Source organism: Aythya ferina (genome assembly GCF_964211825.1).
Source record: "Aythya ferina genome assembly, chromosome: 8".
NCBI classification, from domain to species: Eukaryota; Metazoa; Chordata; class Aves; order Anseriformes; family Anatidae; genus Aythya; species Aythya ferina.
In genome coordinates, this window is record NC_140304.1 from 26,762,731 (window position 1) to 26,776,524 (window position 13,794).

General features: G+C 36.8%; 1 protein-coding gene across 1 annotated transcript in view; it reads right to left on the bottom strand.

Annotated features, from left to right (window-relative positions):
- FAF1 (Fas associated factor 1) overlaps positions 1–13,794 on the bottom strand; it is a 160,376-nt gene that overhangs the window by 3,346 nt on the left and 143,236 nt on the right. Inside the window, exon 18 of the mRNA XM_084528394.1 lies at positions 12,855–13,070. Within this exon, the coding sequence (XP_084384520.1) occupies positions 12,855–13,070 (216 nt within the window). The remainder of the gene's footprint in view (positions 1–12,854; positions 13,071–13,794) is intronic.

Below are 13,794 nucleotides of genomic sequence, written 5' to 3' on the forward strand. Positions count from 1 at the left end.
ATTTGGTATTTTTCTGTTAATATTATTAATATTATTTTGCATATTGTGTTTTAAGCAGAATCCATCACGTTAATTCCAAGAAGAGTTGCTTTTCTCCCACAAACCAACATGTGAATATATTTGTTTTTGGAAAGTTAAGGTCATTTGGAAGGTTAATTGGATCACAAACTGAGATGAAAAATCAAACCATAGTCCCAGGTAAGTATCCTAAAATTTCCATTGTTCACTTGAGTCTTGACTCCTTGGCAGATTTGTAAAGGTATGCAGGTAATCATTGTGCAGGCGGGCACACAGCAGAATTCCACTGAGAGTTAAATGTTGTGCAACTTGGAAAATACTAATACAGGCACTATTGGCACCATTAGTGGCAGAATTCCTCATAATTCAGATTGTAGCACCAAACCCTGCAAGCTATTCATCACCCTTAACTAACTTTCACTTCAGGTACATGAGCAATTCCCAGTTTACAGTTAGAAAAATTTGTGTTGAGAATCCTATTTAGAAACTGGATTGCTGCCTATAGGAAAAGTCTCTTCTATGAAAAAAAAAATAATATATATATATATATATGTATTACATAATATGATTTTTTTTTGTATTTATACATACAAAATAATGAAGACAAGTGTCTTCCTTGGATCCCTCAGACATTCATGTTTACATGTCAGCACTGTGACACCTTTCAGAAGATTACTGCAGAAAGCTGAACGTTGTTTCTTTCAATCTTACCATTTTCTGAAATACTTCGCTTTCATTGTTAAAGTTGTTTTCCTTAGTAACTCTGTTTTAATTTCCCTTGCTGTGTGAGCACACTAATTATCAGGAGCTTGTTTGTCAGTAATAGATTATTAGTCTCACGCTACGAGTATAAAAAACACAAATCCATACCGATAAGTATTTTTTCTGAAGTTAAATTTGTTTATACCTATGATCATATAATGCCATTGATTTCTAAAATTATTTTTTGGAACAAAAAATGTGTAAAGAGAACCAAACGTTATGAATTACAAAATGCTAAATGTATTTTTTTCTTAAAAGTATAACTTACTAAACCTGTCACCGATTACCGAAAACAGTACCACATCCCTTTCTCTTCTCCCTAGTTAAACCAGGCAAATTTAAAACATATTTCTATTTCCATTGTTTTATTGGATAATTCAAGATAACTCAATATTTAAACAAATATAAAGAGCTTATCGCTTCCTAAGTCCACTGAAATCAAAGTAGTTTCACCCCTCTGCAACAGAATTAAATAGTAATAATAGATGCATTACTTTGATTCCCAAAGCAGGAACATATTTTCTTATACTTCATGTACCGTGGTGAGCTATTGCTAAGTGGCTGAAGAGAAAAATAATTTGTAAAAACACCAGGCTCAATTTTAGATTCCTATTATCTACAGTCCAATTATGCATTCCTGCACAGATGCTGCTTAAATTATTGAAAGGTTATTATCTTAGAAAGCAAATCTGTTATGTAAAAAACAGCCAAAGTAGTGCATTTAAGTTTGTGATTACAGAAGTATGCTAATTAAGTATCTTGTTGCTTTTTTTTATGTTTTAGTATTCTGCTACAGTCCATTGCACTTCAGCACAGGGAGGGAAGTAAACAGGGGTCTCTGCAATTCACAGCACATGAGGTACTGGGCACCTGAGAGAAGCAATTCTCATTCTCTTTTCAGTTAAAGCTATTATCTAATTAGACCTCTCTGATATTAAATCCTGCAATCTCTTTTTACAATAAAAGGAAAGGAGGAGAGAACCAAAATAAGTCTTCTCTACATTTGACATACACACACAGAAGTGAAAAGCAAATGTAGGCAATGAACACAAACTTCCAGACCGTAACCATATGTAAACCTACTGTTCACTTAAGCGTAGTTCAAGGTGCATACCCTAGTCTGAACTCTGAGCTTCACAAGCTTCAAGTACTTCAATAACAACGCATGATGTCCTTTCCTCGAAGTCTTTAAGCTTAGAAGGGTAGTTAAAAGTGTTGTGGAGTACCTGCAGCAAAAGGATTGTGCAGCTTTGCACCATAATTTCAGTGCGCTGCTTAATTCACTGAGGGACAGCAGAGTTTGCAAATGTTTACACCATTACCCAATTAACTAACAATATGGCTCCTGCATCTGTCAACAAACAAAGCTGTTGTTGCTTTGTTTTAGCTCCTTGGCATTTTCTGTTCATATGGGTCGCCATTGTACTTAATTATCACACCATAACCCTTCTGCAGCTTCTACTTTGTTATTTGTGGTTTGTAAATATGATGTTTACTACAAAGAATAGCAGCCTTATTAGCGAATCCACCTCCTACCAAAAGAAATGGTTTCTCATGTATATGTATGAAATATAAGACCTAAGATGCTTTGTAATTTACAGTATTTTTGAACAGACTTAGAAACCAAAGAATGATACAAAATAGAGATCAAAGGACCAGGGAAGAACTGTAACCCCACAAAGGTGTGCCCAGTGTAGTGTCTTAATGAACTGTATTCACTTCAGGAAATTTGTGTGGGTTGTTTCACAAAGCAAAGTATTAAAGTATCTTTAAATTTGTCTACTTCATTGCATTAGCGTTAGGACAAATTCTGGAATCCATTTCGGTGCTGATGATGCTTTGCTCTGATGTCACTGCATGGTGCTCTTTCCTAAAGAGCCTTGCATGTTATATGTTACATTGCCCCAACCCCCCCACCTTTATAATTTAAAGATTTTTTTTTTTGCATATTATTGGCAGTTATGCAGGAAATCATTTAAGCATGTGTTTACGTATTGAATCAGGTTTGATCCTATTGAACTCACCCGTGGTGCTCAGCTACAAGCTTTCTTGATTAAGGCTGCAAAATTCACCAACTTAGGCATTTGTTAATCAACAGCCGAAAGCCTAATGTTGCTCTGTATTTTCAGGTCCTACAATGTCTCTCTTCCTACCAGTCACACGCATTCTCAGAGCCTGCTCACACATCCCACGGTGATAACAGCTGGTGAGGTGAATGTATTTTAAAAACATATTTTGTGGCTTTGTTAATTTGAATGCTTTGTATTATATTTACATTATAATGAAATATAAAATAATAACCCTTCAAAAGGGACTCTAAGTTGTTCCACATTTACACAGTGTGGAGAATGAGGGAGGAAAGACACAATGTTCAGATGCTGATAGAGTATGATTTCAGTGACAACAAAATTGTTAAATATGCAAGCTCACAGGATTCTGTAGAATAACACATTTAGGGTTGTCCCAAAGCCAAAGCTAACAGTATCTCCAGGCAAATGCCTTTCTACACAAACTTTGACACACTCTTCAGGGAAGGACTTTCTAGCAAGGTGACCAGTGAGTGGTAACAGGCCCTTATTTCTGTCGGCATTTTATCTCGCCACTGAGCAATCACTTTCACTGAAATATGTTTCAGTTGGTTAAATGCTATTTTTCCTCCAACTGTATATACAGTTTTACAGGGCCTCTTGCTTTTTTGCAGCTAAGACTTAAACTTTTCATTTAAAGAGTTCCATTACATAACCTATGCTGGATTGGTGCACAGTAAGTGTATTATTGTGGCATGTATCTGTTTAAATGACTTCTGTGGTCATTATTCCAGCTAAGCACTAGCTAGTCGGTTTAAAGTACTCCTGCAGCACTTTGAAGTTTGCATGATTTACAGCTGCACAGAACCAAAAGACAGCACTATTACCTCTTGTATTTCTCTTGTAAGAATGTAGTAGATACTTACACTTGATTTTTCAACAAATTTCCCCCTTTTTTAAGGACCCAATAGTGAAAATTATTACTAGTTTAAACATGGTGAAAATTGTTACTAAACAACATTTTAATGCATCTTTGTAGAAACATCTTGTTCCTTCCAGAATCATTTTTGTATTATTTCTGTCTTCACCTTTGCTGACCTATCTGTTCTACTACACGCTCACATCCTGCACAGCTGTACTTTTACCATTTCAAAGGTGTGGTTCCTTACCTTCCCAACTCTGCAGGGAGAAGATAAAGACAAGAAAAAATGGCTTAATGCCCAGGAAGGTCATTTAAAAATAAAGAATCAAATACACAATTATTATGACACTTACACAAGCAGTAAATATCACACCCTTCACCTTTCTCTCCACCCTAGGACAAGGATCTGATTCCTGAGTAGCACAGCCTCTATACCACTTACACACGCATGAATACATTTAATGAATCTAACGGACAAAGAGTTCTTTTACTCTGTTGCCTAATCCTCCTAAAGTATAAATGCAATAGAAATTACTTAAAGGCACACCTGGTAAAGCACCAGATCTGTTTAAAAAACTATATTTTCAGAATGACACAAACAAATACAGTGAACCCTTGTCACATATTGAAATATCTACGGGTTATAGGGATAATATGCCCAACTGGTGCCACAAACAAAAGTAGGGTTACTTCACAGAAATATATGCAATTAGATCTGGTTTAGTTGAATAAACTTCAAGATAATTTACATCTGAATTGAAGAAAGCCGTCACAAATAAGGAAAAATATGTCATAGTAAAAGACTTCAAGTCTCGTTCTAAGTACAAAGCTTTAAGCCTGATATGCCACACTCCTGATCCTATTTCACTGAAGAGAAAAACAGTATTTCAGATTCAGCATATTTAAAAAGTATATTTACTAAGCAAAGTAATGGATACTGATAAAACAGAGAACTGTGATGTTGTATCCTGTACTCTGAGCATGCTTTCCACTCTTAGAAAAGCCGTACAGAGACAACATTTATCTTTACATAGCAGAAATCATCAGTGACTTAACATAATTTATATAAGAAAATAATTTGCTGTGTAGATTCTAAGCAGTGAAGGCTTATATGATAAACCTGACTTGCATTACTTGTCTTTTCAGAAAGTAAATTAAGAAAAATAGCAACTGTGTTCTCCTTGGTTTTAAAAAGTAACAAGCATAATGACAGGGCAGTGTGAATAATAAGCCTGACATTGCTGTGTTTCTGTAGTGACTATTTGGTGCTTTTAAAAGTTCAACATTATGAATTCATGATTCTATGTAAAATTTGATTTTTTAATTGGGAAAACTAATTTTTATTTTGTTTGTAGAGCAAAGTTTAAGAGAACACAAACACAAATCATTATCACACCAAATAAAATCCTGGATGCTAATTATGTTTAAAAAATAACATGTTTTACAAAAATCGTATTGCTTTTTAACAGTTGAGAGTGTGAGAGATTTGTAACTACAGATGCTCTACCTTCCAATAAAAGCCATTACGAAATGCTGTCTACAGCAACCCCACCTGGGTAGCTGTAGTGTCTGTGCTGCTTAGTCCTAAGATCTGAAATCTTGCTCCGTGTTCAGTCCTTCCCCTTTTTGGCCTGGCCTGTCATGTCCAGAACACACCCGAGTACTAACCTGACTGAGCATCTATTTGTATTTATTTCTAAGAACTGCTCTCTATAAAAAATCACTACTAGAAGACTGCATCTTCCTGTAGCCGCATTTTCAGTGACAAAGTAACAAACATACATACAGGGCTTTTTCTTCTTGGCAGGAGAAGTGAAAACATCCAGGTATTTTAACTAATTACACTCTTTGAATAATACAGCTTTTGCTGATGCAGTGTTAGTGGCATGAAAATATCACCAAAATTGCCTTCTGCATGGAGGAAGAAGGTAGTGGTAGGGTCAGTGCCCGAGTCAGGCGAGCTGCCAGCAGGGCACAGCTCGTGCTGCTGTCCCCAGCCCCAACAATGCCGACACCAGCACCGCGGGGCTCCAGACTTTGAGGGAAGAGGAAGATGCTGTAAAGCTCTCCTCAGATTTTCTGTTTTCCTCCTTTCCTTCTGTTTGGTTTGAAATCGATGATCTGTTTAGTTTTGTTTTTTTTTCTCAGAAGAAACGAGAAGCTGATGGAACCCCCTGGAACACCTCTCCCCCTGACAAAGGACCCACAGGCAGAGGAGCTCCATCACCTTCACACTATTTACTTTCAGTTTTCTTGCTGAGCAGAGGAAAGATTTAAATAGTGGCATTTACAGATCAGAGAATTTGTATGTTAACCATCCCTTCTGCTGTGCCAAGGAGCAAAACAGTCTGTTATTTGTGGGCACTGCTGCCAATGTGCTTTTATCAAACAATTCATGCATTTAATTATTTTAAAAACGTGCTAGCTCCAGAGACGACAGATCCTGGCCCCAGAAATACTGTAGCTTTCACTGTGGATATTGATGATGTGCTGAATAAAAGCAAGACAGCCACACCTCCTGGAAGTCTGAAAACATATAAATACATTTAGTGCCTCTAACGTACTGCAAGAACTTTGCTTTGCATATGTAGGTCCCAAAGGGAATGGATAGGAACACAGCCACTCACCGGAGAGCGATCCATGATTGCATTCATGTGCACGTAATTATAACTGCATGGAAAAACGATCCAAAAGGATTTTTATCAAGTTCAAAGGATTAAGATGTTCAGATACCACAATGATAACTACAGTATAACATTGTGATTGGTAGATAGGTAAATAGAATGAAAAGCGCGCCTAAGAGTGCTTTGGTGATTGAGTCTGATGTATTACTTATGCAATTACCAAAACAGCAGGAGATCATTAAATTTTCTGGTAACCAGACACAGCTTTCTTAGTATCATACTACTACAAAGGCTCTTTATTGGTATTTTATCATTACATATTCTTCCTAAAAGGGAAAAAAAGAAAACCACAAAATTGACATAAAGCATGAATTCTGGGAAAAAAAGTACAAAATGTCTTAGAGTTAGTTTATGCTGGATCATGCCATACCCAACAGCAAAGCTCTGCTGCTTAACTAAGGCATCTTCCTGTGAACAATACCATGCCTTCCCTGAAATAAATGTTTGTAAAATGGTGCAGTGCTGAATAAAAGAACACTTTTGGTCAGAGGGATGTGCTTGGGTGGAATATATTAATCACGTGGTTGGCATTAGTCACTGGGTTAACTAATGAGGATGACTCAACTAAGAGCTCACAAACAGCATTGAGTGTTGAGTGCTCTGTTGAATGCTAACTTCAGTGAGTCTTAAGTAAACCAGCTCATCTGAAACACACCTATTTGCTGAAATTAGTTAAACATTCCCTGTATTCAAGTAGAGTTGTCATACAACATCAGAAACTACGTTCACGTATAGAATGTAATTCTTTTTAGAGGGAACTTACATCTACGGGGTGAGGAAGGCATTTATTCCCTTCCATATCCTTTCAGTGACTTTATACAAGAAGGAATTTAATCTTTCTCTTTGTATATCAGTTAAGCAAACACCAGGTCTGAAGAGGCAGATCAAGTCTTCAAGCCTTTCTTTCTTGGAAGAAAATATTATGAAAAAAACCTTTCTGCAATACTTTTTTTTTTTTTTTTTTTTTTAACTACATACATAGAAATTGTATTTGCACAAAAGTGGACATTACATTTCAAGGACGAAAATATACTTTCTGATGTCCTACAAGCACTGCCATCAACTTCAGTGGGGCCAGAATATCAATTACTCTCTTTGTAGCTGCTGACCAAAACATGACACTACTTTGTGTGAGCAACAAACTTGTGAAAAGCAACAAAACCTAAGGGTTGCACTCTTCAGTGTTCTGCTTGCAATTATACGTGCTCCAGTCCTCTGGAATTCAAAATTAATCTGTCCAATTAATTGTTCTACTGTTACCAGTCAACAGAAGAATGATCAGAAATCATGCTCCTAGAAGAGGCATGGGAATATGCTAGTCTGGTATGGTCAGTTTACTTAGACAAATTCTCTGTGTCTTAACTAAACTAAACATAACTGCTGGAATAAATAAAATAACATATCCTGAAAGAGAGGAAAGGCAAGGGCGGGTAGTATTGACTTAATGACAGCTTCAGCCAACAAGAAGAGGGATGCTTACTTTTGTAAGTGGCTGTGACCTTCTGTAAACTAGATCATAGTTGATAATTACATGACACCATCAGGTGCATTGCCTTGAATAATTCTAAAGGATTGTGCAATTAAACAGATGGATACTATTTTGTGAAGTAGGAGATATAAATACCAGTAACTTGAGATTACTGGATAAGTTTGGTGAATTATGTTAAACTTTCCCTGAACTTATAAAAACAGTATCCAAGTTTCTGAACTTATCAGAAAAATACTTTATTTTTCTGAAATCCTCCTTGGCCCTTGACAGCTGTTAAAGCTACTTTCCCAATTTATGTGAATGACTAGTTACTAATAATGTTATTGGGTACAGCTACGATAGTGCGTGAATCCTTTCTCAGAAGAACATCTTTCTTCCTTCTTTCCATGAAGATAATGATTAAGGAAAAGAACGTCAAAAGCCAGATACGGTCCTGAACATGTATTTCTTTCATAACCTATTCAGTGAGTTTGAATGCCACATTATGAGTTTAGATTATCTGAATGTATTATTTGCATGGGGTGAAATGCAGAAAAATCCTTACAAAGGCTAGAATGGACTGAGATGCACAGAATTGCTAACCTACACCTAACTCAGTCATACAAGCATCATGACCATAACATTACAACAGCAGAGCACAGTCACATGTTGGGATGATCATGTGTGCAGAGCACTGCAGCTAAACTCACCATACCCTGGCGTTATTTCCACCACTGTGGGTGTCAAAATAAGATTACTCCTGCCAGAATGCAGGAAATGAACAATTACATTTGGTTTTGGGGGGATATCTTACTCTGTATTTCTGTATAATATTAAGAATAGTCTGGCATTGAATTTACTGAAATCCTGATTGTACTTAATTTAAATTGATGTGCAATTTAAGTTAAATTCATTTTCTATGGTTTCAAGGGAGACAGATTTTGTTTCTGTTTATTTAAACTGCTGTTGGAATTGGTTAATTAAAAGGATTTAAAAAATCTTAATACTCTAAACAGAGCAAACTGGTTCTGAATTATTAAGCAACATTTTAGATGCATTTAAATAACCTTAAGTGACTTAACTGCCACCTGATCCTAAGCTGTAGCTCAGAAAAGCGAAATGTGAAATACTGTAGAAGTCTTGGCTTACCAGGGCTTCCAGATACAGTAAATAAAAAGCTTAAGTCTCTAACAAAGCGTCTGCAAAGCCATATCTCAAATACATAACTAGTGCTCCACCTCAAGGAGAAATGAGCAGAAGAAACTGAAGACTGCAACTTTGATTTTTCAGACCAAATTAGCAAGCTCAGTCTTTCAAAAACAGACTTTCAAATGAGATGGACTCGGCAGAGCATGCCAGGACCTCACTTTCTGTCACATACTATACAACTTCCACAAATGTGTCATTAATCCTAGTAGCACCAGTTTGGGTGAATTTGTTCTGCACATTCAGTTTCAACTAGATATGGGACACTTTGGCTTCTTTCCTACAGCGTGGTCAAATGCCCAGGCTGTAAGATGTTAAAGAATTTTTGGAAGACTTCTGCAGACTTCCACTGAAGGAAGCAAGGAACTGGTCATTCAGAAGGTCTACAGGGTGCTGGGAGAAGATAGGCCCTGCAGAAAGCACATTGAGAGGACTACTGAAATTAGTGTTTGGGAAGGCTTTTTAGGAGAAAGGGACTTACTTGAAAGGGAGAAGGTTGACTGAGCATGCTAGTATGCTTGGTGTAAGCTCTCTGTTGTTAGAGTTGAATCCATTCTGAAGATTAGGGTGACCATTGGAAGAAAAAGAACTGTAATTCTAAAATCAGCACACAAATTTAACCGGCACATACGCTTGCTTCCATAAAGCCTTTGCAGGTGCATTTAAGAATATGGCTAAGGACTGGTAATACAGCTTTTTACTCAGAAAGATGTGCTTACCAAATGTTTTCAAAGTTAGAGGTAGAAATTACCTGCTGACACAGGGTCATTTGTGTGGAATATGCTTGTCAGTACAGTACGTAGTTCTGCTTTGGTTAAGGTACTGAGAAAGGAGGTGGTTAATATCTAATTTCTGTGCTAGTAGGAAGAACACAGTCAGTGACAAAGACCCAATAACAAGTCACTGCATGTGCTTAAATGCTTTGGAATGTCACTACTGCTTTAAAAACTACAAGTAGTGTCTAGAAAAGGTTAATCTGTGTATTTACTCATGTGTAGAAGTTTGTATTTACAGTAGGGTTATGATACCAACTTTAAGTTAGCTAAGGATATCTGTGTAAGCAACTGGAACATAGAACCAAGAACTAATGAATTTTTATTTACCAAAGAAGTAAAAATACTTCAACAACATTGTATCAGGACTGATGTCTTTGAAAAGCAGATTCTGAAAAGCAAGTAAAAAATGTTCTGACAAGTTTCCCGTAAGAAAATGCTCATCTGATTGAAGATAATCCCCTCGTTTTGATAAGACAAACACTTCTGGGGGTGTGTATGTTATTGTAATATAGATTAAGATAGAAGAAAAATGATTAACTTGAGAAGAAATGTTTTCATCTTACTGCAGCAAAAATTCCAGCAAAGAAATTCTGACATTTTCAAAACTTTTTTTTCTTTTTTTTTTTTTTTCTTTTCTCAAAATTGTTATAGGTTAAATACAAAAGGATATTTCTAAATGCTATTTTTTTCTGGAGCACAAGCATCCCAAGTGTTTTGTTCTTCTTTCACAAATTTGAATGGATGTCTGTGATATATGTCATATAGCAGAAGGGTTTTGATTGCAACTTACAGTGTATTTTTAAGAGGCTGTATAGCATGAAGCCTAAGGTAAGAAATATATACTTGTACCACACTCACAGTACTTTCATCAGCATGATTTTTTTCCTTTTTTTAAGCAAACAAACAGAACTCTTCTCTCTGTGGAGTCGCACAATTCCATCTTTCCAAATCTGTGGAACATGGCAGATGTCATTTATAGTTAGCAAACCCCTGGGGATTATTTTTTGTCTGTTGTAGCTCTGGTGGTCACAATGGCAACCGGATTCATACACGGCCACTGAGTCAAATCAGCATGAATCATTTATGCGACTCCTCATACATGGCATTATTAGGTTGGAATCATAGAAAAAAGATGACAGGGTCTCGCGTCCAGTGCAACAGACCAACAGCTCTATATCCTGCCATAAAATTCTCCTTCCTTTGCCTCAGCATTTTCTGCCTTGAAGTTTCACAGATTTATTGACACTACCATCCCACTGTAATTTAGTGGTCTTTTTTCTTTTCCATTCCTTTTTTCATTTGTTCTCATTTGAGCCATCTGATCAATTTTTGAGTTTACAGAGGACTAAAATTAATAATGATGACGATGTGATTATTTACAGAAACAGCCAGTCTAAACAGAGAGAATTTAAAGTGTAGGAAAAAAAAAGAGTAATATATTCATAATTTGATTTTTTTTTTTGTTGTAATAACTATGTGCTAGGACATAAATATGTTACAGGCAGGAAGGTATGACTTGCAGAATATTTAAAACACATGAAAACGTTGTTTAGACTGTGAAAGATTGTTGAGTAAGGTGAATGATACTGGAAACTTAGATGACTTCCAGTCCTTGGTTCCACTGGAAATGATATCACATGCTTAAGGAGTAAAGTTAATTAGTGATTAATGAGATTCCCAAAATGCTTCTTTTCAGTCTGACTGATTAGGATTCTCAATATAAGACAAGGTGGAAGAAAAGCTGTAAGCACTGCAATCTTGTTTACAGAGTTATGCCATGAATCTTCAGAAATCACATCCACTCTCAAGGTCATAGCTTGTTAAAGACATTATTTTCTTCCCCTTTTGGAGTACTTGTGTCACTTAAAATAACTTACAAATAGGATGATAAAGCAATGGGCTGCTGTTACAAAACAGTACTGTAAACACGCCAATCAGAGCTCTGCTCCTAGTGAACTTCCTCCACAGGCAGTGATGAGAAAGAAAATGGAAAAGCAACCCAGATTCTGAGCTCCTTTGATGAAAAATGGCTTAACCAGTCACCTGGAGATTCCCCCGGACAACAAAACCCCTGCTCCAGCCCAAAGCTGCCCAACTCGTTTGCAGTACTGGAGGTAGCACAGCCAAAAAGCTGCTGAGCTTCACCCATCACTGCTTGGCTCAGTTTGTACTGTCACCTCTGCATCACCCCATTACCTTCCCCCTTTTACGCAGTGCCCTCATATTAATTGCTGCACAGTTGGATCCACTGACTTTTACCTTCGCTGTAACCATGACTAGTTAAATGAAAGTTAAACTGCAAAAGAGCAGACAACACATAGTTATATCTTAAGTGAAACCCGGTAACAAGCACATAAATATCTGTTGATAAACCAACAGAACTGAACTTGCTTTTGTAAGCAGTAAGTGGTATTGACTTTGAAAATCAGTCACAGCAAGTACATCGCTAGAATTTGGACGTAGAAGGTATAAATGATTACTTGGTTGTATGATGTAACAGGTGGATGAACAATTCATTACAGTGTACTGATTAGCTCGTAACCATTTGTTATCTGACACTGAGCCTTCCTGGTCATAACATAAAATTGGAATAAAATGGCAAGAACAATGACCAGAGAAATACTAGTCTATATCAGACCTAAACAGCAGACTAATATTGATGCTCTTTCCTTCACAACATGAAGCGAGTGATGCTGGCTCACAGTCAGAACACATGGACATTTTTCACTGAATGTGATCCACAACTCGTTTGTATCAGAAATGAAGGATTTTTTAAAATGTCACTGGAAACAGATTTCACAGTGCAATTTTGTATGCAACATATGATAGCACTGTTAGGCTAGCACCTGGCTTGCTCACAGCCACAGAGCTTGGGCCACACTCTAACATATTCAGGCACAGCTTTTATTTTCTATGCTAAAACATACTGGTCATCCAAACACACACAATTAAGAAGTAGTGATATTATTCCTGGAAGGTGCATTTACTCACATCTCTCCTTGGAAAGGTGCCCAGCAGCTTGTATTCCTCCCAAGGATATCCCTTGGAAGCTACAAAATCAAAGACAACCTGCAGCTTGCTGCTGGCCAGGAAACGTCGCTCAAAGAATTCTCCACTGGGTGTCCGAATACGCAGTTTGCTGACTGACTCGGTGCTCTCCTCTTTCGGTTCTGGAGGCAAAGATTGCTCAAGAGAGAGCCTGATAGCCTGAGGATGGAAAAATAACCATTCAGGTTGCAATCTTAACAACAGAAGAAAAGGAAAGAGCTTTTCTGTTCATGTCTTCTAGAATTTCATGATGTGCCATAGTTGTGCTTTATATCTCAACAACAAAATCATTTTTATTCACTCCTTAATAACAGCTCACCAGACAACTAATTAAAATAAATCCTTCTTTATAACACATATTATTAGGTCTACAGTTAATGCACGATGGGGATAAGTAATTTAATCATTTGGCAGAAAGCCTTGAAAAATTTGAAAGAGAGAATAATTGTCAAGTGGCCAATTGCTTCCTTAAAACGGTATAAATTGAAGGCAGTAAAAGTATTTCTTCAAATGCACTTATTATCAAATTGCCTTCCTCTTATACAGAGTAATTGACCATTTGTACCAAAGACAAGACCCTCAGTGGCAGTTCAGAATAAAAAGAAATATGTGCAAGAGATTTACTATAAATAAATAAAAACACTGTTAGATGTGCTTAAAAATATCACAAATGTGTATTAAATATAGTGTATATACAAAATTTGGAACAGTCAAAGAAGGAAATTGGGAGGAGAGACATGGGAACTTTAAGGTTTAAAGAAAGCAATTATTATTACTACTTGCAGGAAGACTACTCCAAGCACAGGTGTGCACATCTTCTGAAACAACTTGCACGCCGCCAGCCAGCACTGTAATGCCCAGGCTGCAGTACGCAGCTAAAAAT